The following is a 27,919-nucleotide window of genomic DNA, read 5'->3' on the forward strand; positions in this document are numbered from 1 at the left end:
GATTCTTCTGTACACAATTATTTCCTTAAAAGTGGGTTTTACGGCCAGCTATTAGGGCAAATAAAGAAGGGATAACCAAAGGATGCTTTCTGATCTGAATGTCGAAGAGGCCACGATCGCTGTTTGGGTGCAGCAGTAAAACAGGAGGCTGCAATTTGGAACCACATTCACAGGATCGGCCACGATTGCAAACCAGAGGACAGCGAGCGCAACAGAAGAGCCGTGCCTGCGCAGGGAGCGGAAAACCCAACTCGGGGCTCCGTTTGCAAAGCCAGGAGGAGCCCAGAGGGACGCTTTCTTTGGTTATTCTCCTGCTTTACCTTGCCGGATTGATCGCAATCTCAGCGACGGCTTTTCCCGCAGGGCTGCGCTGGCCGTCGCCGCTCGCTGGGTTCCAGCAGTGCGGCATTCAAAGGCAGAGATCTGGGGTTGCACCCCGCCGTGCTGCTCCCTGTGCACCCCCCGCCCTCCGCGCTGCCCCTTTGCTGACCGCCGTCCGCCCCTTCTCGAATCCCTCCGCTCTTTGCACAGCGGGCGGCTCGTTCTTGCAGCGCCTTTTCCTTTTCGCGCGGCTCTTTGCAAACCGCTGCGCGCGCTGCGCTGCAAACTTCCACGCGCACCGCTTCGCAGCGCCGCCCGCAAAGCCCGTTTGCAGAACGCTGCTCCCGTCCGCTGCCCTCAGCTCGGCACACCCCTTCGGGCTCCTCCCGGCCCGGCGGCTCCGCGCAGTGACGGCGGCGGCCGCGAGGGGGGAGCCGCGCTCTTCCCTCCGCCCCACCGAGCTCCGCTCTCTCCGCTCCGCTCGGGCCGCCCGGGGCAGCCCCGCCGCCGCCGCTCGGGGGGATCCGGCCGGGCCCCGGGGGCAGCGGCCTCGGGCGGGCCCCGGGGGGTGGGCGGGGGGTGGTGGGACGGTGGAGGAGCGGGGCGGGCTCGTGCGCGGAGCCCTCACTCAGCGTCCCGTCCCCGCAGGTGAGCGGGGGGCAGCGGCGGCCATGAGGCGGTGAGAGCGGGGCGGTGGGGCCGTGCCCCCCTCCCCCCCCCATCCCCCGTCCCCATCCCCATCCCCACCCCCGCGGGGCTCCGGAGCGGGGGAGCGGCGGGGGAGTGGTTACCGGCGGCGCCGCGACACCCCCGGCCCCCGCCCGCCCCGCGCCCATAAATCAGCACCATGACTACTTCTGGGCATGGAGCGAGGAGGATGCTCCCCCCGGGCCCCGCGCTGCTCCTGCCGCCGCTGCTGCTCCTCTGCCGAGGTAACCCGTCCGCCGCGACCCGGCAACTCTTCCCTTCTTATTATTTCTTCCTTATTGTTTCCTCGTTATTAATTTTATCCCCAACCCTTCTCACCCCCCCCCCCCCCCCCCCACTTCTCCCACTTCCCCCACTTTGCTTTTCTGAACGCGGTTCTGTGCGCTGCCCGCTCCGGGTCGGGGGGCGTTGGGGGCCGTGAGGGAAGAGTTGGGGGTCCGCGAGCACTGGGGAGGGGGTTGCGGGGAGCGCTCCGGGAACGCGCCCTTCAGCTGCTGTCGAGGGGTTTCTCGCAGTTACTTGTAACGCAGTCGGTGTTACCCGGGCAGGGTCGGGCCCTCGGAGAGGGTCGTAACGCCTCCTACGTTTTCCTTTCTGCGCTTGCAACCCCCGGTCCCGGTTCGGAAGGGGCTCCCGGAGCAGCCCCGCTCGTGCCGCCCGCCTGCCGTACCCGGGCGGTAACGGAGCGGTGGGGCTGCAGTCGCGCGGCTCCGCTCGGCCGCGGTACGGGAAACTTCGAAACGAAGCGGGGGGGAAAAACTGAGCGGGCAGCGACTGCGGGGGCTGCAGGGCGAGGAGCGGGGTGAGAAGGGGTGAGAAGGGCTGCTGTGGGGCAGGAGGGGGCCTCTCCCTGCCTGGGCTGTGATGGGGATCGTACCGAGCCTGAGCCGGCGGTGGGCACAGCAATGCTTTGCTGCCATGCTCCGCTCCGAGTGCTCTGCGTTTAACCAAGGAGAGAGTTAAAAGCAGCGAAGGAATGTGTTCTTATTCCTTTTCTTTCTTCTTTTTTTTTTCCTCCCGTTGCATTGCCACGTTAATGGTAATCTTTTCTCTGCTGTTCCCCTCTCCTCCTGTGTGGGCAGCTACCATGGTGAGATCGGGCTGTGGGTGTAATGCTTCCAGCACGGCTCCGAGTGCTTCAGCATATGGAAAGCCGCCTGGGAGCGGGCTGTGGCTGCGAGCCCCCCGCCGGGCCGTGCTGTGCCCTGTGGGTGTGGGCTCCGGGGGCACAGCAGGCAGGTGGGTGCGTGCCACAGACACCTGTGTGAGCTGCAGCTCCCTGTGTCTCACTGTGGGGCTGAGCCAGGTGTGCTGCCATGGTCTCAGCATGGGGCGGCTGTTGGAGGTCGTGCTCCAGCCTCCCATTGGACCAGAGTTCTCCATAAGGGGTCTGGGCGCTGCGTTCAGACTTAAGGAGAGCTGTGGGGCAGGTGGCGTGCTTGCTTTGGGGTGTTTGTCCCCGTGTTGCTTTGCATAACGAGTGCCTCCATGTTGTGGTGAGGCTCGTCAGGAGCAACAAGGAGCAGCTGTGCCGGCTGCTGTACAACAGGTTTGCAGGGTGCAGTCCTGGAGTTGGGGGTTATTTTCTGCACGTCAGTCCAAGCTTCAGCATTCTGCCCCTATCAAACTTCACATGGATGAGGTTGAGGGGCACTGGGGTCGGCCTGACATCAGCAGGCCGCCTCCAGCTGTGACACCCATCAGGGCAATGTATTTCAGGTGTTTGGCTTCTGCTTTCAGTCCGTGCAAACCTCCAGCAGCTGCTGTGCAGGTGGTGAAGCTGCTGTGGGTTCGGGCATCGTGAGGGCGATGCTCTGACCTGGGCACTGAGGGGACAGCCCACATTGCCCCGGGTTCTGCTTGCTTTCTCTGGCTCATCAGGTTCGGTTGCAGAGCTCCACGCACTGACACCTGACTGCAGCCGATCGATCGATTCTCCTGAGGTTTGGATGCCAAAACAGTTACATTAAAAAACAAATCAATGCAGCCCAATTAATGTGCTGTATTATTACAGGGGATGATAAGGGGCTCCGTAGCTCTCACCCTGAGCACCGTCAGCTCCGTGTTTAAGGCGGCTTAGCCTGGCGGTGAGACGCGTTCCGTGCACTTCTCATGCTGTGATGTGAGTTGCTGTGACTGCAGGCAGCCCCGTCCTCCCTCCTCCAGCTTTTATCTCCATCATCTCACGGAGGGGAAGATCAGCACCCAGCTGACCTGCCCTGTGCTGCACCTGCTCCTCTTGCTGGGGTGGGGGATCCCTGTGTGTGTCCCCTTTCTCTGGGGATTCCCATTCCCTGCTGGGATGCTGGAAGTGCTGGGAATGGCCTTGTGATGCACAGAGGGTTTCCTACTCGCACAGGTTGGGCTGCAGGCTCAGGTGCAGTGCAAATATTAACATTTCTTCCACGCTATCCAGAAATCCTCCTGCCTCACACTTCCAGCTTCTCTTTGTTTACGTAAACGTGTTTGATTCCTGACAGCCTTCAGAAAGCTTCATGAATTTATCATGTGCTCCAGATTCGAGTCCGCCTTTTCTCCCTTTATTTTATGATTATTATCTGTCTTTGAAAGCTCTTTCTTCCCGAATCTTGGTGATGGAACGGCGGGAGAGATGCACGTGTCAGCAATATACTGAGGGGCAACGTAACGCCATCCTTTATAGACCTTTGGCTTGTGCAGTTTCAAAAGCAGCCCAGCCTCCTGCTTGATCCATTTGCTGCCACAGAACGGGACCAATGGTTAAAGGGAGGAGCAGCTGAGCCTGGGCTGTGCCTGCATTCACAGGTGGGGGCTGAACAAGGTGTTGGCAGAACAAAAGGTGATGCCTGTGAAGCTGGTGGTGCTGAGCCATGGGGTTGTGCTCCACAGGTGCAGAGAAGGCCATTGCATTGGCTCTCACCTTGCACGAAGGCATTCTCCTCTACTCTTTGAAGTAATGGAGCAGCTTAGTTACCAACGTTATTAAATCCTCATCTCTGACAGCCACGAGAATTAATATACAAAGGTTTCCTCCTCTTTTTTTGTTAATGCAGCTCAGTTACTCATTTTCTGTCTTGCTTTGGAGTAGCCTGCTGAAAGTTATTACCGTGATATCGGTGCAAAGAAAGGTTCGACTCCATCATTAAGAAAGGAAAAAGCAAGCGAAACAGAAGACAGCTTGAATTTTATTGCAGTTGAGGCATTTTTCTTTCTCTTTTTTTCTTTTCCCCCCCTTTTCGAATGTGATTCATTCTTCCATCTGTAGCTCCCAGAGGGGGATGAGAGCAGGTGCTGCTGGGCTGCAGTCTGTGTGCTGGGGGCACCATGCCCATGGGCACAAGGGATCTGCCCCATTGAAAGAGTTATGGGGCAGCCTTTGGCACAAGGTAAGGGATGGAGGTGATGCTGAAAATCAGCCCCCAGCCCTGTTGTGTTGGGAGCAGGGCTGTCCTTACAGGGGCTGTGCTGCACAGCCGTTCAGCAGCCACACCTTTTAGAGCCCGGGTACCCATCTGCATAGCACACAGCAAAGCCATCTGCAATATGCAATGCCCTTGGAGCTGTGATGAGCTCACTGGTGTGAGCTGGGCCCCAGTCAGTGTGCAGGACCACATCCTGCCCTTATCTCCTATGAAAGCTCTCTCTTCCAGCGGGGCGCTTGCATTTATTTACTTCGTAGCTTCTCCCATTAGTATAATCATTACTCCTCGGACTGGGTTTGAATTCTGAGCATCCCACTGTGGTACTTAAAGAATTAATTACAGTGATGAAAGAATTCCTCTAAAGGCTCCTACGAATTGGTCTGGTTGAAGTGTTTTAGCATTGCTTCAATTGGTGCAGCTCTTGTCAAAGGATTGTGAGAAAACGCACGGGTCAGTGATTTAGATTAGGCAAATTACGTTAGAAAAATTGATTTGATTTAGAAAGTGAGCTTTCAGATGGCAGGGAATTGCCTGCTTCCTCCTCTGCTTCGCTGCTGTTCCCTGAGGTTGAGCAGGGGTGAATAAGGCAGGGGATGTGCAGGAGGGCATGGCTGAGGGCTGTGGGCTTCTGCTTGGCTGCAGTGGGATGGAGACCAGCAGTGGGTTCCTGCTGTGCCCCTTGGTGCTCAGTGCCCTGCTCCGGCTCTCCTCCTCACCCCATGTTTGTTTCCCCATCAGAACTGAGGTGCCCCAAGATGCTCAGGGCCGTTAGTGAGTCTCTCACTGCTGGCCATTAGGGTTAGGGCTGAAGGTCCCCTGAGGCTCAGCCCTGCGGTGGAGGGGTTGCAGAGCAGCAGCCCATCTGTCCTCATGGTGGGAGGAACCTGAGCTCATTGCACAGTAATCAGCCCCCTGGTGTTGAAAGGAACAAAACTGCTGCAGGTTTCTTGCTTTAACGTAGAGGATGGGCAAAATCTAAAGCCCATTAACGTGCTCACAGTCTGTGGGGCTTTGCTTGGCTTTTTTAAGCACCTTTTGACAAATAGGAACTGGACTGAATTAAAAAGATAAATAGGAAACAATAGGTTGCCATTGGTTTTTGGGTAGCCCATATGTTTGCTTGTTTTTTTTCCTTTCCCATTAACTGTGAGGGCACAAAGCATGCAGGCTGCTTGGTTCTCACCAACACAAGCCACTGGGCAGTGCCATGGAGGAGAGATCTGCAGCTGCATGGATGTGGGCTCCCAGCCTTGCAGGGTGTGAAGGCAGCAATGCACTAACGATGGGCTTTGTGTTAAAGGATCCCATAGAGGAGAGTCTGGGGTGCTGAAATACCCAAGTGTTGGTTAAAGTGCTGCAGGAAGGTGCCGTCTCCTTCCCTGAGCACCGTGGCGGTCATGGGCATGTAAGCATGCAGAAAACAAGCTCCCGCTTTCCCCAGTCCATGTATATGTGCACACGTGTGTGTGCTCTGACATTAAACTGGCAGGGTGTTAAATGTTTCCCTTTCCCAACCATCAATTTCAATTGAATTTCATAAGCTATTCAAGTTCTCTGCCGCTGCCTTTGCTGTTCCAGTTTCGTGAGCTCCAGCCATTTAGCTGCAGGTCCTGGGGCACGATTGCTCTGTGGAGCAGCAAAAGTAAATTGGTTCCTGATGTAGAATCTTTTATATATATATATTTTAACATCTCTAACTCGCTGTGAATGATGATGTCGGGCTTGGCCATTCCTGGGCCAATTTTGCTTCACCCCAACGGCATTTCTGTCAAGCCTCAGTGTTTGGGGTGAAGAGCAGCATCCTGTGCACGAAGGAGGAGGGTTTCTTCTGTTTCTTGGGTATTTATCTTTAGAATCGTGATGGAAAGATTTGACTTGTTGTTTTTTTTCCCCCCCCTCTCTGTGGGTTTGAAATGTTTGAGGACGGTTCTTCCTTGGATCAAAGGAGATCTCCTGGCAGCCCTCTGACTTTGTTTCAGTGCCGGCAGCCTGACAAAGAATGAAGAAAGCAATCATTTCCTCTTTCTCCCACTTATATTTTTGGGATAAGCGGCTGGCTGAGATCTCTGTGCTCGAAAATAATTGCTCGTGGCTCTTAGAAAAACAAAAATCCATAACACTTATCCTTTAAATAGCTGATTTGATCTTGTCTGTTGGTTTGCGTGTTGCATTGGTCAGGATCTTCGCTGCTAGTTTGACCAAGCTTGTAATGGGGCTGAGCAGGTTGCATCTGTGGGAAGGGGTTGAAGTTGGTGACTTTGCTGCTGTATCTGGGAGCTCAACAGCAGGATCGTGCTGCCATGGGCCATCGACAGGACTGCACAGTGTAAAGCTAAGGAATCTGCTGAAAAGTAGAGAGAGTGGGGGGAAAAAGAAGTCATTTTATTTCCTTTGTGGGACCTGAGCTGGTTCTGTGTCCTGAGTGGCGTGTTCTGCCCTCCAGCACCGACCTGCGCTGCTTCCAGCAAAGCCAGGCAGCTTGGGGATGGCTACCATCCTTCTTCCTTAATGCTTCTGCTGCTAATTGGTGCTCTCAGCCTCTGTTCCAGCTTAATGAAGGCTGCTGTCTGGGAATTGTTATGAATGGTTATGGAAATGCATTTAAATGCTCTGAGATCTGTTGTAATTTTTCCTTTATGGGATTATTCCTTCAGGAGGGATAAATGCACCCTGAGTCCCAGGGTGAATGATCCCGCGTGTCCCTGCTGTGATCTGGGAGAGAAGCACTCAAGGTCAGGCTGGATGGGGCTCGTAGCACCTGATGGAGCTGTGGGTGTCACTGTGCACTGCAGGGGAGTGGGACCAGACAGCCTTTAAAGGTCCCTTCCAACTGAAACCATTCATGGCAGTGCCCTTGACTGCTCTGCTTGTGTTGGTCTCTGTTGTTCTTCATGGTGGAGGCTTTGCTTCTGCATGGGGACAGAGAAGCTGTAAGTCTGCCCCAAAAGCAAGGGAAAGGGGTGAAGGGTGTTTTCCCATACAAACATTCCAAGGTTTGGGAATGTCTGAGCTGCTCCTGTTGGTTGTCCCAGGCCTGCAGCTGCCACCTCTGCTGGTTGGGGACGTCTGGGGTGCGATTGCTCGCAGTGTCTTGGTGGTTGCAATGGAGCTGCAAGTGCATGGTGCTTCACGAGAGTGGCTGTGGGCACCTGAGTGTGTCTGGGAAGTAAAACAAGTGCTTGTGTTGAAAGAGCATCATGGGTACTGCTGATTTTGGCTCCTAGAGGGAGATAAGAGTGGTCTGATTTCTGTGCTCTAAGAGCAACATTCAGCCAAAATAATGGACTGGGAAGATGAGAAGAGACTGCTGCACGCCAAGAGCAGCAAACTTGTGAGGCAGAGCTAGAGACAGCTTAACAGCTAGGGACAGAATAGCCCGAGGAGCCTGCCAAGGAACCAGATGCTGCAAATGAAAGAACTCTGAGCCTTGGGTCTGCCTGCACTGCAGGGGTTTGGGATGCTCCAGCTGTACAGGGTGCTCATTGGAGAGTGGGGAGATGATATCCATGTGTCTGCTGCTGTGTTTCTGTCCCTGCCCTGTGTGCCTGGTGCTGTCCCAGCAGGGGTGGGCTGCGGTGGGCAGGGAGATGTGGCTGAGCTGAGCTCTGAGCTTTTTGGGTCCTGTTTTGGCACATGCCTTTGTGGGAAGAGGAAATCAAGTGGGGAAGAGGAGCAGGAGGAGACCTCCGTGTATCACTTGAGCTTGGGGACACCGTCAGAGAGCTGCATGACGGTGAGAGCTGAATGGCTGCTTATTAATGTAATAAAGCAGAGGCACACATTGACGTGCCCGTCCACCTTTCTGCAGCAGGATCTGGGGGTTATTTTAGGCAGTGTTACATCTTCCCATCGCCTGAAGATCACACCCAGGGTATTGCTTTGATTTCATCAGATCAGCACCTGTGGGATCAATGCGGGCAGCCCGGGGTCCTCAGTCACACCGTGATGGGCAGCTGAAATCCTCGTAAGTGACCCTGCAATGAGGGCTGAGTCATTACTGATGGCTTCCTTTTCTTTTCAGTGAAGGTTTCTGCTAACACAGAGCATAACTTAATGGCGGAGGAGATGCTGGGTACTGGCAAGGACCCTGATGAGGCTGAGAGAGGGATTTCCAAAGCAGAAACAAGCTGTTCTTTGCTCTGAGTTTTTTTTCCTGCCAATTTAACATACTCATGAAAATTGCCTCAATTTAACTTCAGGGGAGAAGAGAAGCGACAGGGCTGGTGTAGCTGGAGGGCTGCATCCAATCCATCGCTTGGCTGCACTTTAGGTTTTCACCTAGAGGGTTTTGGTGGTGGTTGTTGTTGTTTTTAACCATGCTTCCTACCAGCACCTTTCCACACCTGGTGCTTTAGAACTGCCCTGCGATCTGCAGGAGGAAGGTGCTGAGCAGTGCCACCCATGGCCTGAAGGCAGAGGCTGCAGTGAAGGAGCTCCTAGGGCTCCTCCTCCAAATAATAATGCAATTAAAAGGAATCACTAAGAGAATAGCGTGCCTTGTGCCATCAGATTTTCAGAGCTTCCTCTGCCCAAGCGTGGTCCCATTGGGGGATGGCAGTGCTGATGGACACGGGCCCTGCAGCATGCTTAAGAAGTTTGTGGGATGTGGGTTGCAGCCCGAAGGTGCCTATTTCTTGTCTTTGCTAATGTTTCTGCTGCTGTTTAAATGCTGTCTTTGAGGTTTACCGGCAGCCAGCATTATCTCATGCTTTCATTTAAAGCCAAATCGGAGTGCCTGCTCCATATCTCTAAGAGGAATATAAAAGCCCTCTTCACGGCTTTGCAAACAAATGGAGATTGACAGCTATTAGTTGAGGACCCAGCTGCTCTGACAGCGTTTGACACGGGGATGCTCAGGCACAGCCCATCAGGCATTGCTGGGACATGCACGGCCCCACCATGAGGCTGTGTGTGCAGCCCTGCAGTGCTGGAGGCACCAGGCAGGATCCCACTGCTCACACACAGCGGATGCACAGCGGGCCCTGAGAAGCCCTTCCCTTCCCAAACAGGTTTGGAGCTATTTGGCCACAACATGGCAGCTGAAGATTTGTTCTGCCTATTGCGGGTCACCTTTAATAATAACCGGTGAACTTGAATCTCTACAAACCTCTTAGAAAAGGCAGAGCACTCGCTGTTTATTTTGCTTGCAGCAGTTCCTCATGCCTCTCCCTGCTTGTTGGTTTGCTTGCTGCCCAAACCTCTCCTATTGCTGGGTGCAGGCAGCACTGCTGAGCAACCCCTGTGGGCACCACGGCTGCACGCTGGGCTTCCATCTGCAGCCCCATCGATGGCATTGACTGGGGGAGATGGCGGTGACCGTGGAGCTGTGCAGGCAGAGGCTGCTGGGGGGGCTGGGGCCGGGGAATGCTGCTTGCAGGGATCGATGCTCGCAGCTATTGACCGCCAAACACTTTGCATCGCATCGAGTGGTGGTTGGGTTAGTTCATGAATGTATGGATGTCATTGAGCGTTTGGCACAAAGCATCCTGCTCTGTGTTGGCTGGTCTTGAGTTGGAGCGGAAGGGCCGTGCGATTGGTTCTGAGCAAAATGGAGGTATGGGGATAAAAGGCTTTTTGCATTTATCCTGAGTCTGAAAAGGAGGCGCTTGGCACACCTCTGCTTGCTGATTTTACTTTCTTTATGTGGTTTGGAGCCCAGGGACATTAGGTATGTACAGATGCAGTGCTGTTGGTACCGCGTTTGTGCAGTGTTGGTATTTGGAGGTGGTTTTCAGAGAGCTTTCATTTTCCATGCCCAAAAGTGCAGCCCTTGTGGATGCCCTCAGGATGACTCCAAGCCTTTCGGATACACGATGGGGAACTGGAGGCAAATGTTAGTTTCTCTTCTGTGGCATTGCACAGCAGCCACAGCACACCATGACCAGGCTTTCACCTTGGTGTCCTCATCCCCCTTTGCCACCTTGGGGATGGTTGTGGGTGAGGACACTGTGCCTGGTCCCAGCGGTTCCACCTCACCTCCCTTGCATCACTCCCTCTGGTTCTGCCACTGCAAGGATAGCAGTGAAAGGCAGTGGTAGAATGATGCAGGAGGTGTTGTGTGAGGTGGGTGCGTGGTGCAGGAGCTGCAGGTGGGACGACTCTTAATGTGCTCCCTGAGCAAGCCTTGCTCCCCCTGGGACGCAGTCTTCCCTTTGCTGGTGGCTGTGGGGATATAAATGCCATCAGCAAAACAGCAGCAGCGGTGCCCAGGCTCATTTCTGTTTGAGACCATCCTCCAGAGACTTCTTTTTCAGGATTTGCTGGGCTCCTGAATTGTCATCTTATCATAAGAAGGGAAATAAATCCTTTTGTTTGCCCTGCACATCCATTCTCCCTGGACCCGTGTGGCAGTGTTGGGAAATGCTTTGCCTGTCGTGGAGAAGTTTGAGCACCGGCTTAACTGCTGCCTCACCAGGCAGTGCTGCGAGGGGACGTGCTGAGGATTGGTTCTGTTTGTTCGTTAAATAAAAGGAGAGGGGAAATATCTCATTCAGATGCTGTATTTTCTGAGAGCGACATATGCTGTTGACTCACAAAAATATGTCTCCTCTGGAGAGCCCTTGTGTAAGAAATCTCTCAGCATCGTCAGTAATGAGAATTTCTTTCTTTCAGCGGAGCTGTGAAAACCTTGGATCTTAGTTCTCCAAAAAAAATAGAATACAAAAAGATGTCAAATTATAGAACCGCAATATTTGATATGTTAATAACCAAGGAGGGTTATGAGAGAGGAAATGGAAACATAACCCGAGGAAAGGCGCTGTGTTCCTGGCTGTGGTGCTCCCCTGGCTGCTCTGTATTCCTGTCCGTGTTACCTTGGCAGCAGTTTCCTACATGTCCCCAGGTAACGGTGTGTGTGCAGCCCAATGGATCATGCATGGTGAGTAGGAGCACGTGGTGCATGCAGGTGGTGTTTGGCTCCATCCTAGCATGGGGTGCTGGAGGAGCAGGCACTGCCGCGTCCCTTTTATCCCAGCTGGCTTCCAGTGGTTCCTTGTGACATCTGGAATTTTCCTTCCTACTTGTCCTGTAAGTGCCTATAGAAAGGAAAACCCCGGGGAGGTGGGATGTGCAAGCAAAGGAAAGTTTGGTCATGGCAGGTTTTGTCCCACTTCTGCTCACCCTTCTGAGGGTGATTCTCTACACCAACTCAGATGCTTTAACGCTGTGCTCTGCAATAAGTCCTCATGTGTTTCCTCCATGGGTCAGCACACTGTGTTGGGTGGGATGGCATTTCCAGCAGGGTTGGTCTCAGTGAAACTGATGTATTTCTAGTCCTCACCCACAGCAGTTTTTCTTCCCTCTGTCCCAGCAGAGGGAATTACCATCTCAGTGGGGCATTTTAGAGCTGTATGAGCTGTGGTTGCAGCCAGGGTTGTCCAGCGGTGTGAGGATAGCATGAAGGCCTTGCTCATGTTTATCGTACTGCATTAAATTGAATGGAAAGTGGTTACAGAAGGTGGGTGGCACAGGGCATATAGCTGAAGCTGAAATCCGTTTTGAGGAAGTATAAAATCCTGTTTATATATTTATTGGTGTTGGGGAGGGATGCTATTGCGTGTTGGTAAAGCATCCTGCATGCCCACTTCTTGTCCTGTGGGTTCCCATACATAGCTGTGCTCTTGTGATGCCACAAGGACAGGATTAACTAATAAAGTCATGCTTTTCCTATGGGAGGGGCTGCCATGTTGCATCTGCTTGCTGTCCCAGGTTGCGCGGATCCTTGTTCTGCAGCCTGTATCTGTGGTTGTTACGTTGCTCAACCAAATACAACCAGGGGGAGCATGAGTCACAGAAATGCAGAGCAGGGTCTCCCTGGTTGTAGGGAAGATTGCTTTGTGGGATTGGCTGGGGGTTGTGGGCAGTCTGGGTGTTGGAAGGGACCCATAAGGGTCACTGAGTCCAACTCCTGGCTCCTCACAGCACCACCCGAGAATCAGACCACACTGGTTCCCTTTTATTCTTTGCTGCCAGGAGGTCCTTGCAGGATAGGTAGGAGAAATAAGGAGGTACTTGGGCTTCTGATTCCAAGGCGCCATGCTTTGCTGCTGTTCCGGAGCTGTGAAATGCTGCATGAGCAAATTAACACTTGGAAAGCAAGAGCTGCTAAAGCAAATGTCAGGGCTTGGAGCCCTGCTGGGTGGCTGGGGAGAGCCCTGTGGTTTTTGCCATTGATCACAGAGGAGCTTCAGTGGCTAATTCTGCACCTTCCTCAGCAGTGCTCCGTGACATGTTATGTACTCAGCAGAACAGATCAGGTTCGCTGCCTTTCCTATCTGTTGTGCAATGTTTGAGGCTCTTGGGACTGAAGGGCAACGCTGGAAATTTGCACAGAAATTGGAATTTGGCTGTGAGGATTCAAGGCACTTATTTTGCTTGGATTATGTTCCTGTTTATCAGCATCGGGAGGTATTTGAGAGACCTAAAAATTGAATTCTAGGTTTTGCATTAAGGGGGGAAAAAAAAAAAACAAACCCACCATCTTCTTAGAATGAGTTTTTCTGTGTGGAAGTTGAGTATAGATCTGACTCTCCCATGTCTGCCTGAAGAGGATAAGGAATAAACCAAGCTTATTTGTAAAAGGCGTATAATAAAAAGTGAGGAATGAGAGTTTAAGAATCATCCCCCTCTGTTGGCCTGCTTTGACTCGCCAGCACTGACCTGGGAGCTTCAGTGACTTTTTAGAGCAGTTCATGCTCTTGTTCTTTTTATCTCCTTGAAAACTGGAGCTAAGAAGGAGGTGGCACTAATGAAGATGCTGAAGCATCTATTAACTATCGTTTTTCGATTAAACCATCCTGCGAGGAGCCTCTGGGAGCTGTGGTTTGAGGAAGGATGTTGTTATTGCGCCGCTTTATAGCAATACCAATTTTTAACCACAGAATATGTTCCTTTGCCATTAAGTACAGGGGAGAGCAAAGAAAATGAGGAGCCTGAATTATAATGCTGATGGAAACACGCTTATGGGATGGTGTTTCTTTGCTGGTGAGAGTAAATGCAGATGTACCCTTGATGGGCTGGAGCAGCAGGTGCACCTATAGGGGCTGCTCTGACCTTGTGCTGCTGGGCTCCCCATAGGACTGAGAGCATTCAGCAAACAGCTCCCATTTACATAAAGATTTCTAAACTCCCCTCCTGACTGTAACTGTTCACTTTGGAGATATGCTGTTGTCTGACAGAGGAATGGCTGTCGCAGTCAGTAATGTATTTTTGGGATCTTTGCGATTGGGAGATGCTATCAAACTCTATGATGTCTGTTATTTTAATTTTATGTTCTGCTCTGCACAGTCCTGAAGCCTAATATATCTTCCATTCTGCTGGAGGGAACTGGCTTCTTTGTAAGGTTTTACAGGCTGTTTCTGTTGCGCCGTGGAATTCAAATTAGGGATAATTCTATTCTGTTCAGAAAAGAAAATCTTATGTTAAGATGGGAAGATAGGCAGCACTCAATGGCAATAAAGTGTTGGGGAACAGAGTCTGTGGCAGCCAGACAGAGCTGAAGGCCTTGGGGATTTCATTGTGGGCCTTAAGGAACAGCAGCCCCTACTAAGTTATTGGCGTTCCTTAAAAGAAAAATTAAACAGAAATAGGTCTGGTGCAGCTCATTCGTGCCCAAGAATAAACCTGTCTGCATCGTATGAGCCTTTCTGGGTGTCCCGTTTGCCTCAAGCTTCAGCACAGATGGACTGAGCTCAGAATTAGCACGGGCAGCTTTTCAGGGAGGGCGACAGCACGAGCTCTGCTGCTGGAGCAAGGACATGGGGCTGTCCTTTGCATCATGCAGAGGTCTCATGTGCCTGCGAGCTTCGCGTTCTTCCTTGGGTTTGCTGAATATACCCTACCTGCTGCAGAGCAACCTGGCCTTGTTTTAATAAGTGCTACATAGCTCCATGCTTTAGCTCCACAGCAACTGGGTGAGAACGCTGGGGGGGAAAAAAAAGCCATTCTTGGCGTTCTGTGAGCCTGCAGAGCTGAGTTGCTATGGGTTGTGTTCTCGCATGCGCCAATGTGAAATTAAAACACAGAGAAGGCTGAAAAAAGCCCCCCAACAGCCATACCAAGCCTTCTTCAGCTGGGTCACAGCAGCCATAAGTAGGAAAGGTCTTTCTGTCTCCCATTCGGGGGGGGGGAAAAAAGCCAATAATATCGCTTTTTAAACAATTTTCCCCCTGTGGATGTTCTGCACTGATCTAATGTTGATCTAAAGGCTGGATTGCCAGCCGTGGGAAATAATATTTATTTAATAAGCCATCCCCGTCACAAAATCCCTTTGGACTTAAGAAAAAAGATGTATGGAATAAAAATGAAACGTAGCGGAGGTAAACAGAAATTTAATAAGGTTCTATAGGAACTCCTGTGCAAACCGAAGGAGTTTAATGGAAAACGAGAGGTTATTTTTAATCATCCTCTGGAACTCCATAGCACGGTTTTAATTAAATTATGTAGGCTGGGTGGGGAAAAAAGGAAAAAACGGAGGCAAGATGACTAATTTTCTATTAACCTTTATTCAACTTTTTCGTAAAATAAATGAAGTAAATGACTCATTTCTGTTTGTGTCGCCTTGGTGAAAGCTTGTCTTTACCAAGTTAAACTTTGTCACCCCTATCTCCAGCCTGTCCCCGTCTTTGCACCCCTTGCAACCTTTGCCTGGTTATCCTGCACCTTAGCAAGGTGAACCTATGGAAGACATGAGGTTGTGGGGTCCCGAGCCCTCCTGACTCTTTGAGCACTGTGAGATGTTCTGGATTATTTTCTTGTGCATGTGATTCACCCTGGAGATGGGACCATCCTGAAAGCCAGAGGCTGGGGCACGTGAGGGGTATAGGGTGCAAGAGGTGGATGAAGTCTTGGGTTGAGCAGCATGCAAAGGAACCATGGCTTGTTAGGGCTGAGCGTTGGGTAATTGGGGTGAATCATGCCGTGGGGAGGGTTTAGGACTGGAACTGTAAGATAAAAAAGGCATTGAGTTTAAGCGGATGGAGTAAGTTTTGTGTTTCCAGGATGGAATGGGTGTCTGAGGGGAGCTAGCATGATTCTGGCCACCATCAGGTCAGACTGGTCCCTTACGGACCTGCTGGGTTGTTTTCTCTTTTTGGTCTTGTTGGATTGGATTCACTGTGTTGCTTTAATATCTGGAAAATGAAGGAATTAAAGAAAAAACTTGAGAAAGTCGTCAACCTTTTTGGACACTTGTAATTTTTCGCTAGGCCGCGCCTGAGCCCGGTAATGATTGCGCTCACATGGGCCATTGGTCTCTTAAATGAAATTTCATCCCCTGCTTTGAAAAATGCTTGACGTTTCCTGCTGTATGAAGGAAGGCAAGTCCAGAGATACCCCTTTGAAAACGGCGTTGGTAATTAATCCCACGAGGCTCATCAATGTTGCTGGTGTCTCTATTAGTTACGTGCAGAAATAAAGACAAATGGCTCTTGTTATTAGCCCCAGGAACGCATAAATCTTGCTTGTTTATGGGAGGAGGCAACACAAGGAGACATTATGTTACGAGGCTTTTTGCTCGATTTATGGCATGCTGCCTGCCTCGCTGCTCTGGGATTGATGTGGAAATGTGAGGGTGGGTGCAGGGACCTGGGATTACTTGTGTTTATCCACGGTGTGCCCTGCAGTCCCCTCTGTGCCCTGGGGGTGGGAGATGCAGTGCTGCTCACCTTGCTTTGGATCCCCGTTGGGGTTGGGCTTTGCCTTCTCGTGGTGGCTGTGTTTGCCATCCTACAGAAGTCTGGGTTTGGCTGGCAGGGTGCGGATGGCATTCAGCTGGGGGATCTGTTGAGCTTGTTTTTCCTCCATGCCTGAGATGTGCTGGATGGAGCACAAGCAAAGTCAGTAATGCAGTGGGTGGGCACGGCAGCATCTTGAGCTATCGCTGGTTCCTCAAACAGTGACGGGAGGATGGAGAAATTTCCTCTTGGTTTTGAAGTGGAGGAGCACAACCACTGACTAACTCTGCGGAGCTTGTTTTTGCGGTTGATGTAATTAATTCTGCTCTTTTAGCTCAGGCTGCTATTTTTATCAGCCCTGGACTTGCTGTAGTAACAGCTCTGGGGCAGACCTCCTGTTCCTCCCAGTCCCAAGTGCGAGGTACAGCTCTAATTATATTTACAGTTAATTCACAGGTCACCGAGCGGAGCTTGGGGCCGGTTTCACAAGTGCTTCGCTTTGTTATCAAACCACTAATAAATACGGGGAGCCGTCATGGGCAAAGGCAGGCAACAGCATCCTAACGAGGGTGGAAGCTCGCGTGTCATTAACTCTGCGCTGCGGCAGCTGATGGAAGGCAAAGCCCTGCAGAAGGAGCGCGTGGGACATAGCGGGGCATCCATCACAGAAATGATACTTTGCTGAAACACGGCTTAATTGGTGCGTAAGCTTTCCTACTCCCTTTTGAATCTTTAATGATGACTGAGGTATTTCGACAGAGGAGAGTAGGAGATAGCCGTGTGTTTTAAGTTATTAGGCTGGGATCGGGGGAGCTGCACTCAGCCGGCTCGGAATTTCAGAGGACGTTTGGTTTGTGCATGTCTCAATTCTCTGGTTGTAAAGCAGAGATAATGTTTGCAAAATGAGGCTGCCGTCGTAACTGCTGCCTGGCTGCCCTGAGCCGGGTGGACGACCCCATCCAGCTGCTGGCTCCAGCTGTGCTGTGGGTGAGGGCTGTGTGGCCAGCTGGGCTCCATGGCACTGCTGCTTCCCCACGTGGGATGGGCACTGCAGGGCAGTGCTGGCAGTGTGCCTGAGGGATATTAGCAAGCTCCATGCGCAGCCCTCCCCCAGTCCCGTGGGTTTCCCCATCCATGTGTGGTGCTTCTTCAAGAGGTGGTATATTCTTCTAAAAGCCCGCTGTTGAGGCCAGGGTTAGTCTGTGAGATTTATTAGCAGGCACCATGATTGAGGTCAGAGAGTCATAGGATGGCTTAAGTTGGAAGAGACCTTAAAGATCACCTGGTCACACAACCTGCTGTGGGCTGGCTGTTCCCCACCACATCAGGCAGCCCAGGACCCCATCCAGCCTGGCCTTGAATGCCTCTAGGATGGGTAAGGCCAGCAGATGGATTCATTTCATCACTGAAATATTTTCAGGCTCTTTCAGTGCCCCATGCGTGGGGTGGAGGATGCCTGGTGTTCAGAAGTACCATGAATCATGGATTTATCTGACTGGGATAGTGGATATGCAGCATGGCACTGTGACGTCTTGCTTTCCTTCCGGGGTTAGGCTGCGTGTTGATTAGGATCTCATCTTTATTTCCACATTTCTTAGCCAAGCTGTAGGTGTCAAACAAGTTTTTAGCAAGTACAACAAACCATCAGACTTATTCAGTAGGATAAGCCCTTTCGTCAACCAAAAACCCTGCCCTGTGTTGATGTTCTTTGTGATGTGAATGTTGCTGTTTATATTTAAAGCCCTTTTAGCCTCCTGAGCCAGATCAAGGGGAGAAGTTGGACACAGGCAGTGAGCAGAACAGAAGGCTGCCCGTTAAGAGATAGAGGAATTGGGTAGCCTTCCCCATCCTCAGCCTTGTCCTCTGGCACTATTTGGCATTTCCTGGGAACCTGAAGGTGCTTTGCCTGTGTGCAGTGTGCCTGTGTGTCCCTGCTCTCAGTGTTATCAACCAGGCAGAACAGAACACCATGTGTTTTTCCTGCTTCTTCAGGTTATTTGTGTCTCCCAGCACATCTTGCTTTGCTTGATAAGGCACCGGGTCTCTCACCTTGTGTCAGGGGAACATTAAAGACCGAATTCACCTTCAGCAAAACTGGTGCCCTGTGTTTATCTTTCCTTACTGGTTGCCTGCCATAGGGACCCTATTAAGTTTTGATCCAATTAGTAACTATTGTATTTAGTTAACATTTGGACCGGAAGCCAGATTTAAGTGCTTCCATCCCTTGTGTGCTGATGGAGAAAGGATGAACACCTCGAGTGCACCAGTGTCCCATTTCTGAAGCATCTCGTCCAGCTCTTGTCCCACCTGTGAGTTCCTGCAGAGGGGGAGAAGGCAGCGCTGTGCTGGAGCAGCTGCTGAGGAAGCTGTGTGTGCTGACAGCTGGTGGGGCTGCCATGTGCTGTGCCCCCAGGGGACAGCCCTGAGCAGCTCCTCTGTGCTAAACTGTGACCTTTCTTCTTCCTCATTCTTTTTCACCCTCCCCTCCTCTTCCTACCTCTGGTCTGCTCTAGGCTTGCTGTAGGTCACCATAAGGATGGGGCTGGTATCAAGCCGTTACCTGCTGCATCAGTAATTAAAATGAGCCGTTACAGCAGGAGTTATATTGGGAAGGCAAGCTCTGAGCTGTTGAGTATGCAATTACTTAAACTCCGTAGGTGCTTGTGTTGCTCTTGAGAGTCAGAGTTGAGCTCTTAAATCACTTTGACTCTTTATGGACAAAGTAGTTATTAGAACTGGGGGCTTTTTTTTTTTACAAGACCTCATGTTTGTGAGATTTCCCTGTGACACACGGAGGTGTTTGCAGAGCTACTGCCTATGTGTTTTAAAGGCAGGAAGGTGGCAATGATTAATAGCTCGGGTGGCCCACAGTGGCCTTTCTGCTTCCATAGCAGCGGAAGACAGAAGATGCTGTGCAGAGAAACACGAGGCTCTGCTCTTGGGATGCTGTGTTGGACACGTCCGGTGAGGCTGAATGATGTGCAACAGTGCTGCTTAATGGAGAGCTTTCTGTAACAGCAGCTAACGCTTTGGGTTGGGTGAGAGCCTTTGTAATGGCTGGGACAGCGGGATCTTTGCTGGCTTCAAGGGCTGAAAGACATGGGGGAGTTCTGCCAGTGGGTATCGGTTAGGGGGTGCATGGATCATTAACGCATAATTAATCCTAATCTTCCTACTGCTATGCTGGCTTCACAAACAAATGGCACTGGTTTTACCACTTGTAATAGAGAGCAGCAGTAAACTCAATTCAAACGGTTAAAAAGTGCCTTAAAATGAATTGCCATTAAAAACCAGCTGAGGTTGCTAAGGCCACAGAAGAAAGCTGGGGGTGCACGGGTTGTTTGCAGCCCTGCTGCAGATGGAAGAGCAAGGCGTGCGTTGGGAAGGAAGCACGGAACTTTTAATTTGTTGCTCATGTTTGCGAGCGGCCCTGAGTTAGCAAATCACCAGGAAACTGGCTGAAAAGAAGTGATTTCGGAGCAAAATGAATTGTTAATTATTGCGCTCCTGTGAATTCCTGTGATTTTAAAATGGTCCTGGCAGCGGATCAGGAGAACATGTGGTGCCACGGCGTTAGAGTATTTTTATTTATATCTGATTCACAATTGTCTCCATGGCAATGTGAGGGATGAAGGCGGAGGGAAGAAATGAGTTATCACGTTATTAAATGACCCAGTGGAATAGGAAAAAAATATATATATTAAGACGTGTTAAGGATTAATTTAACATTGTGGAGCTGCCTGGCAAGCCGTTTTCCATTAGTTAAGGATTTGTTAGCGTTTCCATTCTAAACGTGCTTTTGAAGTGTTTATTACTATCTGGATTTGCATCGGGCCGCAACTTTAAATGCAGGCTCTCTGCAAAATGGTTTATCGTTTTAAAATGCACCCAGAAGTCCAGTTTATTAATTCTGGAGCTTTTTGTTGCTCCGTTTCTTGTCAAGAATGGTTTTTCTCCACTCGAATAACTAAATAAAGGCCTTTTCCCTTCCAAAAGGAAACTCCAGCCCCTCAGCTGGAGGACCAACCTTTCCTGCATTTTGATTTATTTAGTTATTGTAAGTAGAGTTTGGGGGGGGAAAAACTGAATGGCTTCTGTGGAGGTGAGCACAGCTCTCTGCAAACTGAGCTGTCTCTGCTCTGCTCTTGTTCTGAACACCATCAGTAGATGGATGACTAAAACGGAACAAAAGGCTGCTGAAAGTGAGCATCTCTTAGAGGACGGAGGTTTTAGTTGCTTTGTGTGCCCTTGCAGTTTTGTTCTGTTTTGTTTACTTTTGCCCCCCAGCAGAGGGGGGGGGAGAAAAGCCTTTGGTTACTGCACGCAGCTTATGCAAACTCCCCCCTGCTCTCAGTGCGTTATTGCATAATGCAGGGCTGCATGTCTAGCTGTGATTAGAAAGCTAAATGAGGGGAAAAAACTCAGCAACTTCTGTTCTGAGGTGCGTTTGCATCCTCTACCAACCTGCGTGCTGAGCAGGGAAGTGCTGAAGGCCCTGGAGTGCCTCACAAGGGCACTGTGAGCAAAAGGCCCCACGTTTACCAACAGTAAAGGGGATGCTTCTCCATTAACTGCAATTTCAGCATTAGCACAGGGTCTGCAGAGCTTCAGACACCACAGAAACTTGGCTGCAGCACTGTGCTGCTGTGGGTGCTGAGCGCATGGTGCCTGTAAGAAAGCCAATGGTGCAAATGGTACTGGTGCTTAAAAGAGGAGTCGAGGCTTTATGGAGCAGCACATTTATCTCTGATTCCCAGAAAATCTGAGTCTCTGCAGGGCTGGCTCCTGTCCATCTCTATTCAATATTTTCATTATCAATCTGGTTAATGGAATGGAGAATACGTTTGTTAAACTGACAGGTGATACAAAGTCAGGAGGGACTGCAGATTCATGGAGGGAGGAAAAAAAAAAAAGGGTACCAGAGTGCTTTCTTAAAATAATCCGGACAGATTGAAATGGTGATCTGGAAAAAAGGATAAAAGGGCCAAGTGATAGCTTAGGGCGAGAACTGCTGCAGATGGCAAATAGCAGGCTAGGCAGCGCTTCAGGAAAAGGATCTGGGGTTACAGTAGGCTATCAGCAGGACAAAAATCAGCAGTGATAAAAGCAGCGCTCTGCAGGGCTTGTGTGCAGGGAAGACATGAGGAGCGATGCTGCTGCTCCGGCAGCCTGGGAGGGCTCAGTGGTGTGGAAGCTTGGCTGCTGACCTGTGAGTTGGGAGGGGAGGAAGCCCTGGTGTCTTGCTGGAAATCTCAAAGCAATCCATGTGGGCTGGATGTGAGGAGGTGCTGGGGGAGCGTCCTTCTGGGATGTGCGTCGTGCCATCTGGTTCTGCAGGAGTGCTGAGCCTTGCTTTATATCTTCTCCAGAAACCGTGGTGCCCAGCTGCAGTGTTTATATAGAGGAAATGAGCTGCAATGCACAGTTTTTCTCTGTCTCACCCGTTGCCTTGGAGGTGTTTCGTTTGAGCACTGCCCCAGCTTGACTCTGCTTAGCTTTCAGCCCTGATTTTACTTAAAGAAGTTACTAAAAAGGTGACAACAGTGAGCAGGGCAGAGCTTGTTGAGTTCTGTCACTGAAATGCTACTTCACTTGATTAAGTCCAATGACATCTTTGCATTCAGCTAACTAGCTCACTGCAGGTGATGGAATAACTAATCAGAGTAAAAACATGAAGTGAAATGAAATATAGACTGTAAACACCATTCTAATTAGTAGCTTTATGGGAGTCTGTCAGTGAATGATTGTGGAGCAGATTTCCATCTTGAGAGTATCTGGGGCATTAGTCATGGCTGAGTGCCTGCCTGTGCCTCCCATGCAGGAGTTTGGGATGTTCTAATGGTGGTTCTCTATGCAACCTTATCTGAAAGCCATCCTTGGCCTTACAACCTTTGGTTTTGTCTTTGCTTCCATCAGATGAAGTGGTATGGGCTGTGTTTGGTAGCGAGGGGTCCCCAAGCTGGGAGGATACTGTGCTTCTGGGAAGGATGGAGGAGCTGTGGAGATGGCGATGCTGCGGTGTGGGGTAGGGCAGGCTGGGGCACAGCAATGGATGGAGTAGGGACTGCTGTCATAAATCTCCCAGTTAGGCAGAGAGGAGGAATGATTTCCATGACAACAGTTCAGTTAGGGAGAGAAGTGAAAGCTCTTGGAGAGGAAATCTGAAGGGAAGGTGTCACTGCAGTGAATCTGGAGGGGGCCTGAGGGAGAGTGAGAACCTGAGTACTATCAAAGTGTTAAAAATCAAAGGCCTGATTATTGCTTACCAATCGGCTCTTTCCAATGGTAAGAAATGGTGAGAAGAGTGATGTGCAGTGCTGCAGGGAGGAGATGGAGGGATGGCAGGATGAGGTGCTCCAGTGCTGCCATTCCCCTGCGTGTGTAAATGGGAACAACTCTGACTTTATAAAGTCAAAAGTATCTTGGCCATGTTGATGGTGGCACTGGGGAATGTGGTCAGTGGTCATGGCAGGAGTAAGTGGATGGCTGGACTTGAGATCTTGGAGGTCTTTTCCAACCTTAGTAATTCTATGACTCTATCATTTACAGCAGTATTTGGACTGTGAGAATAGGTTTTAGCACAGTGGTCGCTGTTGATTTTAAGTTTTCTTGACCTTAAGAAACCCATCCTAAGATTTTACTGATATTAAAACAAACGAAACCATGATTCATATCAAAACAAAACTTTGCAAGAATTATATTTGTCGAGCTATTTGAATTCAGCACAGCAAGAAGAGGCTTGAAACATACTTGGATGTGTTTCCCTGCCGTAAACCAAACGGGATGTCAACTTGAAAGGTACTTGGTTATCGCTGATAAAAGATGCGGCCAGTAAAAGGCAGGAGGATGCTCTGGGAATAAATAACCCAGTCTATAAACAATTGCTGTTTGTTATATGTCTTTGTAATGCAGTGTTTTTGTAGCCTAGTGTACTGAAATTTGAACTTATCAGATTAAAAAAATATATATATAAATTCTGCTTGTGATGGGCGAGATAGCACTCTGCAGGGTAATCACTCTCCTCTAAAGCACCGTGGGAATACTTGAGTGTGAAGCATTGCCGAGCTCAGCTCAAGCTGTTGAGGGGCTGTGTGGGATCTGCCTGCAGTGCAGCCCGTGTCTGATGGTAGCAGGACCCTGCTTGAGTCCCTCTGCCACCATGGGTCCTGTAGTAGTGTGACCCTTCTCTTGTACCTCTGCCAGTGTGGGGAGCAGGGCAGCTGGCTGGAGCCAGTGTGGTATGGGTGTGCACAGAGCCTCCTTTGCTGTGGGGCAGTAGTGATCCACCTGGAGAGTTGTTACTGAATTACAAGACTTCTACCTTTGCTTTCACCGTGCATTTCATGTGTGATGTTAAGGAAATCGATGCAACCCAACCAGAGGATTTCTGGATGCCTCTCCTTGTGTGTTAGGTTCCCATCTCAGCAGCCCAAAACCAAAGCACTAAGGGATGCATGGTGAGCAAAGCAAAGACTTTTTGCTGCCTAACTGAGAACCTGATTTCAACTCATCCTAATCAAGGCTGGTAGAAAAACTGTATGACCTAAAGGCTGTATCATCAGATGTGAAGCCAAGCAGCTGTGACAATCTCTGGTGTTACCATCCCTGCCCTCAATAGGGCTGTGAGGAGAATCTTAATTCTTAAATTTGTGACTGTTGGGTTATGTAACCTCGGTTTGTTTATTTTTATGGCACCTTGTTTGAAATATTGATGCAGGCTTAATTCAGGAGAAGAAACTGTCCTGTGATCATATGCAAGTCCTGAATTGTATCAGGTTTTTCAGTGCAGCATCTATACTTGACCACATCTGCCACTTGTTTGCACTTTGGCTTGATCCAGCAGTCTGGAATGGGTGCCGGAAGGAGAAGTCGGCATGGCTTTTGTTTTTGTTCTGAATTTTTTAACTGATATTTACATAGGAGGAGGATTTCACAGACCCCTTGGAAGTGTAGCAGCCTTGTAGAAAATAATCTGCTCTGTAGTGTGTTTGGAAAGCTGCAGAGGAGCATGTGTGGAAGGGCTGGTGTGCTATAGAAGGTGAGCACAGCACCTGCAAGAAGGACATGAGAGACTGGGGAAGCACTTGGACCAACAGATTGCTTTCTATTTATTTTTTGAGAGAGAATCTGACTTCTATTTTCTCATCTCGTTGGTTATTAGGAGCCAGAGCTCCTGTTCGGTTGCAGTTCTGAATTTAATCCTGGGTCAGAAAGTTCTAATAATCCTGGTGGAATGGAAGGCAGGAGGGCAAAAAGAGCCCTCACATTTCCTAAAACATTGAATCCATGGTTTTTTTTTTTCCAAATGGCATCATTAAAAGTGGATATGCTTCAAAGATGCCTGTATGCACAGTACTGAAGCCTTGGTTTAATTGCTGGTTACAGATGCTGCTTTTGATCCAAGCTAAACTTCTGAGCCAAGCTGAAGTTTTTATAGAGAAGAGTTTGTGAAATTCTAAAGAGGAGGAAATCAGCATTAAAATAGCGTTTGTAGAGAATCTTAAGTGAAATGTGCACTTTTCAGTAAAGGCCTTTGCATCATAAATTAGCAACATCTGTCCTTCTATTCTATATGTTATTTCCTCTCCAGATCCGCATTCTTGGATACAGCGAGCCACGGTTGAAGATGCTTCATAAAATATGCATAAGCACTTGTCTCTTGGATAACACTCCTTAGCACTCGCTGCTTTGCTGTGTTTTAACACATTAACCCTCAGAACGTGACTGATACCCGTGGTGAATATGGGTTGTGTTTCCCAAGGGCTTGGTGCCTGCCCATAGCTAGGCACCAAAAGCTGTTGATTAGTCCCTTCCTGGTGGTTGTGGGCTGTTTTTAAGAGGACCCTTAGCCCTTACATTCTGTCATTATCAAATTCAAAGCCATGCATGGCTGAAAAAACAAAAGGTGTGTGTGTGTATTTGCAGTCTTGAGTTGAACTGGCCCATATTGTGATGAACCCATATTGGATCCAACAGGTACTACTGTTCCAGATGTGTGTAGAGCTCTGAAGAGCTACTGCCCTTTTTTGAGCAATACGTTGTGGTGGCTGGTAAGATCTGAAAATTCAGAGTGTGTTTATAGGTAAATGCTGAGATAACCAGGTTTTTTGAGGGATGAGATAACCTCTCGGCTTCCCAGCTGCTGAGATACTGCTGATGCTTCAAAGGGCAGATTAACACAACTCCTTTGTTTACTGTGCTTGGCTGCTCGTAGGGAAATAGGATTGAGAGGGAATGTGTGGGATCAAACAGCCCATCCCTCTGTCCCAAGGACAGCTCAGCTATTCCTTGCAGATACCATTGTGCAGTCTGTTTTTATGGGCTCCCAGATATGAAGAGCCTGCAGTGCTGCCAGGCGATCTGATCCAGTGTTTCACTGTTCAGTGGATAATATTGAGGAATAAAGTCCAATCCTGGAAGGCTTTTAAGTGTGAATGAAAACATTTAAAAATCAATACTGTGCTTTACAAGGAGAAAATAGGTGTGCAGTGACACTGGAGAGAGATACCAGACAGATTTAATGCCTGATCCAGGGGTCCTTAGCCAGGCAGAAGTTTCATTTTATTTCTGAATTCTTTTATTTCTGCTTTACTGACTTAACGACCGTGTGCATCCGTTAGCCACATACTCTGCCCTTTGGGGCCAGTTTGAGGTGGACTGGCTGGCATTTGGGTTATGTGCTAGGAAGCCAGCAGCAAGAGCACCCTACCGTGAGCGTGTGTGTGGGCTGGGAGCTGGCTAGGGGTGAGCAGGACAGGGGCTGGCCTTCCTTGGTCCCTACAGAGATGGAGGTCTTAGTGACCACAGTGTCCTTGGGTTACACAGAATGGTTGGGTTGGATGGGACCTTACAGGTCATTTAGTCCCAAACCCTGCCCTGGGCTGTTTGCTTCCCCACCAGACTGGGCAGCAATGGGCCCAATCCAGCCTGGCCTTAAGCACATTGAGGGATGGGGTACTACAGCTTATTATTAAGAATTTCCTCACAATCTCTAATCTAACTCTTCCATCTTTAGGTTGAAAACCATTCCCCATTGCCCTGTCACTACCCGCCCCTATGGGAGGGCTGTTTCCATGCCCTCACCTGTATTCTGCAGTCAGAACTAGTTTGGAGGTATCTTTGTGCTTCCCCAGTCTTTTGGCCATGCTGGATGAGGCAAGTGTGGTTGGGGAGTTGTGAGGTGGAGTGGAGAATTCAGCTCTGAGTGGCACTGAAAAGCCAGGCTGTGCTTCTTGAAAAATGCATGGCAACTATTGTAAGTCAAAGAAGAGAAAGGGAGAGATGTGAAGGGTGTAATGTATGCTCTGCTGGTCACTGAAAGGTGAGCTGGCTTTGTGCACATCAGTAACATGCTTAAGGAATTAATGAGTCTCACTAATTGGTTTGTCACGGCGGAATGTTGTTAACGAGACACGATCGATTTTTAGTTTATGCTAAAAAACATAAAGTGCAGCAAAAGCTGTTTTTCAACACTTCTGGTTCTCATTGATTAAAACAACAACGCTAGTCACTGGTGTGAGTTTTGCCATCAGGGACAGCCGAGGTGCAGCCAGCAGCTTGTGCTCCCTTGGGGTGGGTTTCCCACTCTTATGGGATGTCTATATTCACAACTTGAAGATCGGCTCATTTGCTTCGCAGGGTTTTGCATCGCTTCTTGCTTTTGGAAAATTAACGAGTTTGGGTCTCTTCTGCAGGTTGCATATGCAAGAAATGTGATTAAATGTTCAGGGAGGGGTAAGATTAGAGTGCCGGTCAGTTAGAATTGTGTTATTTGTGAGGGCTGTAGAGATAGAAATGAGGTGATGAAGACAGAACCTGCTTGCAGTCCATTTGTAGGGTCAAGTTTAATACCTGCTCCTGGTATCCAAGGCAGGAAGGAAGAAGGAATGCCCACTCATCTGGCTGCCATCTCCTTCGCAAGCACCTGCAGTTTCTATGGCTGCTGGGCAGCTCCCTATCATGAAGAAGAAGGGAGCATCACAGAGCCCCTGTCTATATGTTCCCCCCCCCCCCCCTTAACTTACTTGGACCTTGTTGAGAATTCATTAGGTTGCAGACTTTGGGAAGCCTTGATGGATGACCAGCAGACAGGTGTGTTTTTTCCTTGTAGAATTTCAGGGAGACTTTTTTTTGCAGCATCCTTGTTCTTCAAAGCAGGTTGCTGACAAGCAGTCAAAGTGCCACATTATGACGGACGGTCACCACCGAGGTTAAACTGGAGATTTATCGTGGGCTTGCATTAACAGCTTTGATTGACAGGTTCCTCCCCTTGAGCCGATTCACCCTCCGTGTTCACGTCCCTGTCTTGCACATCTGGGAACTGAAGGCTAGAAGGGTAGTTGCAAAAGGGAGGGTCATTTTGAGTCTGGTGCCCAGAAATACTTGGCTCTGAGTTTAATCTAAAATTCAGTGAAGATGGTGAGGTTAAAGGATGTCTTTGAAGTGCTAAGATTTTTTTACCTTTATTTTCGTAGTCTATACTTGGTTTTTGGAATTATACCGCAGATCTTTATATGAAGTTTCACAATTAGTGACTCTTAGAAGGGACTCTTGTCAGATTTCGGGGTCTGGTGATGGAATTTTCCATGCCAGGTGACAAATGATGCAGTTGTGAACCCCTCCCTGCTGCACAAAGCCATATTTTCTTGTTTACAGTTCTTAAAATATTTCTGTGTGAGTAAGAGCTGCAGAGCTTTGCCTGAAGATTAGCCAGGAATGGCTCTAGAAGAGGCTGCCTTGGGAGGCAGAGCTTCCTGTTGATTAATTTAGCATCCCCCCCCTTGGTGATCCAAGTGTACTTGGTGTATGTGAGATGTT

General features: G+C 49.7%; 1 protein-coding gene across 3 annotated transcripts in view; it reads left to right on the top strand.

Moving 5' to 3' along the window:
* The first annotated feature begins 950 nt into the window (after positions 1 to 950).
* Positions 951 to 27,919, top strand: part of TMEM132B (transmembrane protein 132B) — a 169,336-nt gene continuing 142,367 nt past the window's right edge. The window contains exon 1 of one of the 3 annotated variants that reach the window (XM_072350868.1): positions 951 to 969. Coding sequence is in view for 1 of the 3 variants with exons in the window: in XM_072350866.1 (XP_072206967.1) it covers positions 1,169 to 1,253 (85 nt within the window). In the remaining 2 variants the exon portion in view is untranslated. Of the gene's footprint in view, positions 970 to 1,030; positions 1,254 to 16,666; positions 16,803 to 27,919 lie in introns of those variants that run through there. The other 2 variants (XM_072350866.1, XM_072350867.1) reach the window with 2 other exon arrangements.

Source organism: Excalfactoria chinensis, chromosome 16 (assembly GCF_039878825.1).
Source record: "Excalfactoria chinensis isolate bCotChi1 chromosome 16, bCotChi1.hap2, whole genome shotgun sequence".
In the NCBI taxonomy this organism is placed as follows: domain Eukaryota; kingdom Metazoa; phylum Chordata; class Aves; order Galliformes; family Phasianidae; genus Excalfactoria; species Excalfactoria chinensis.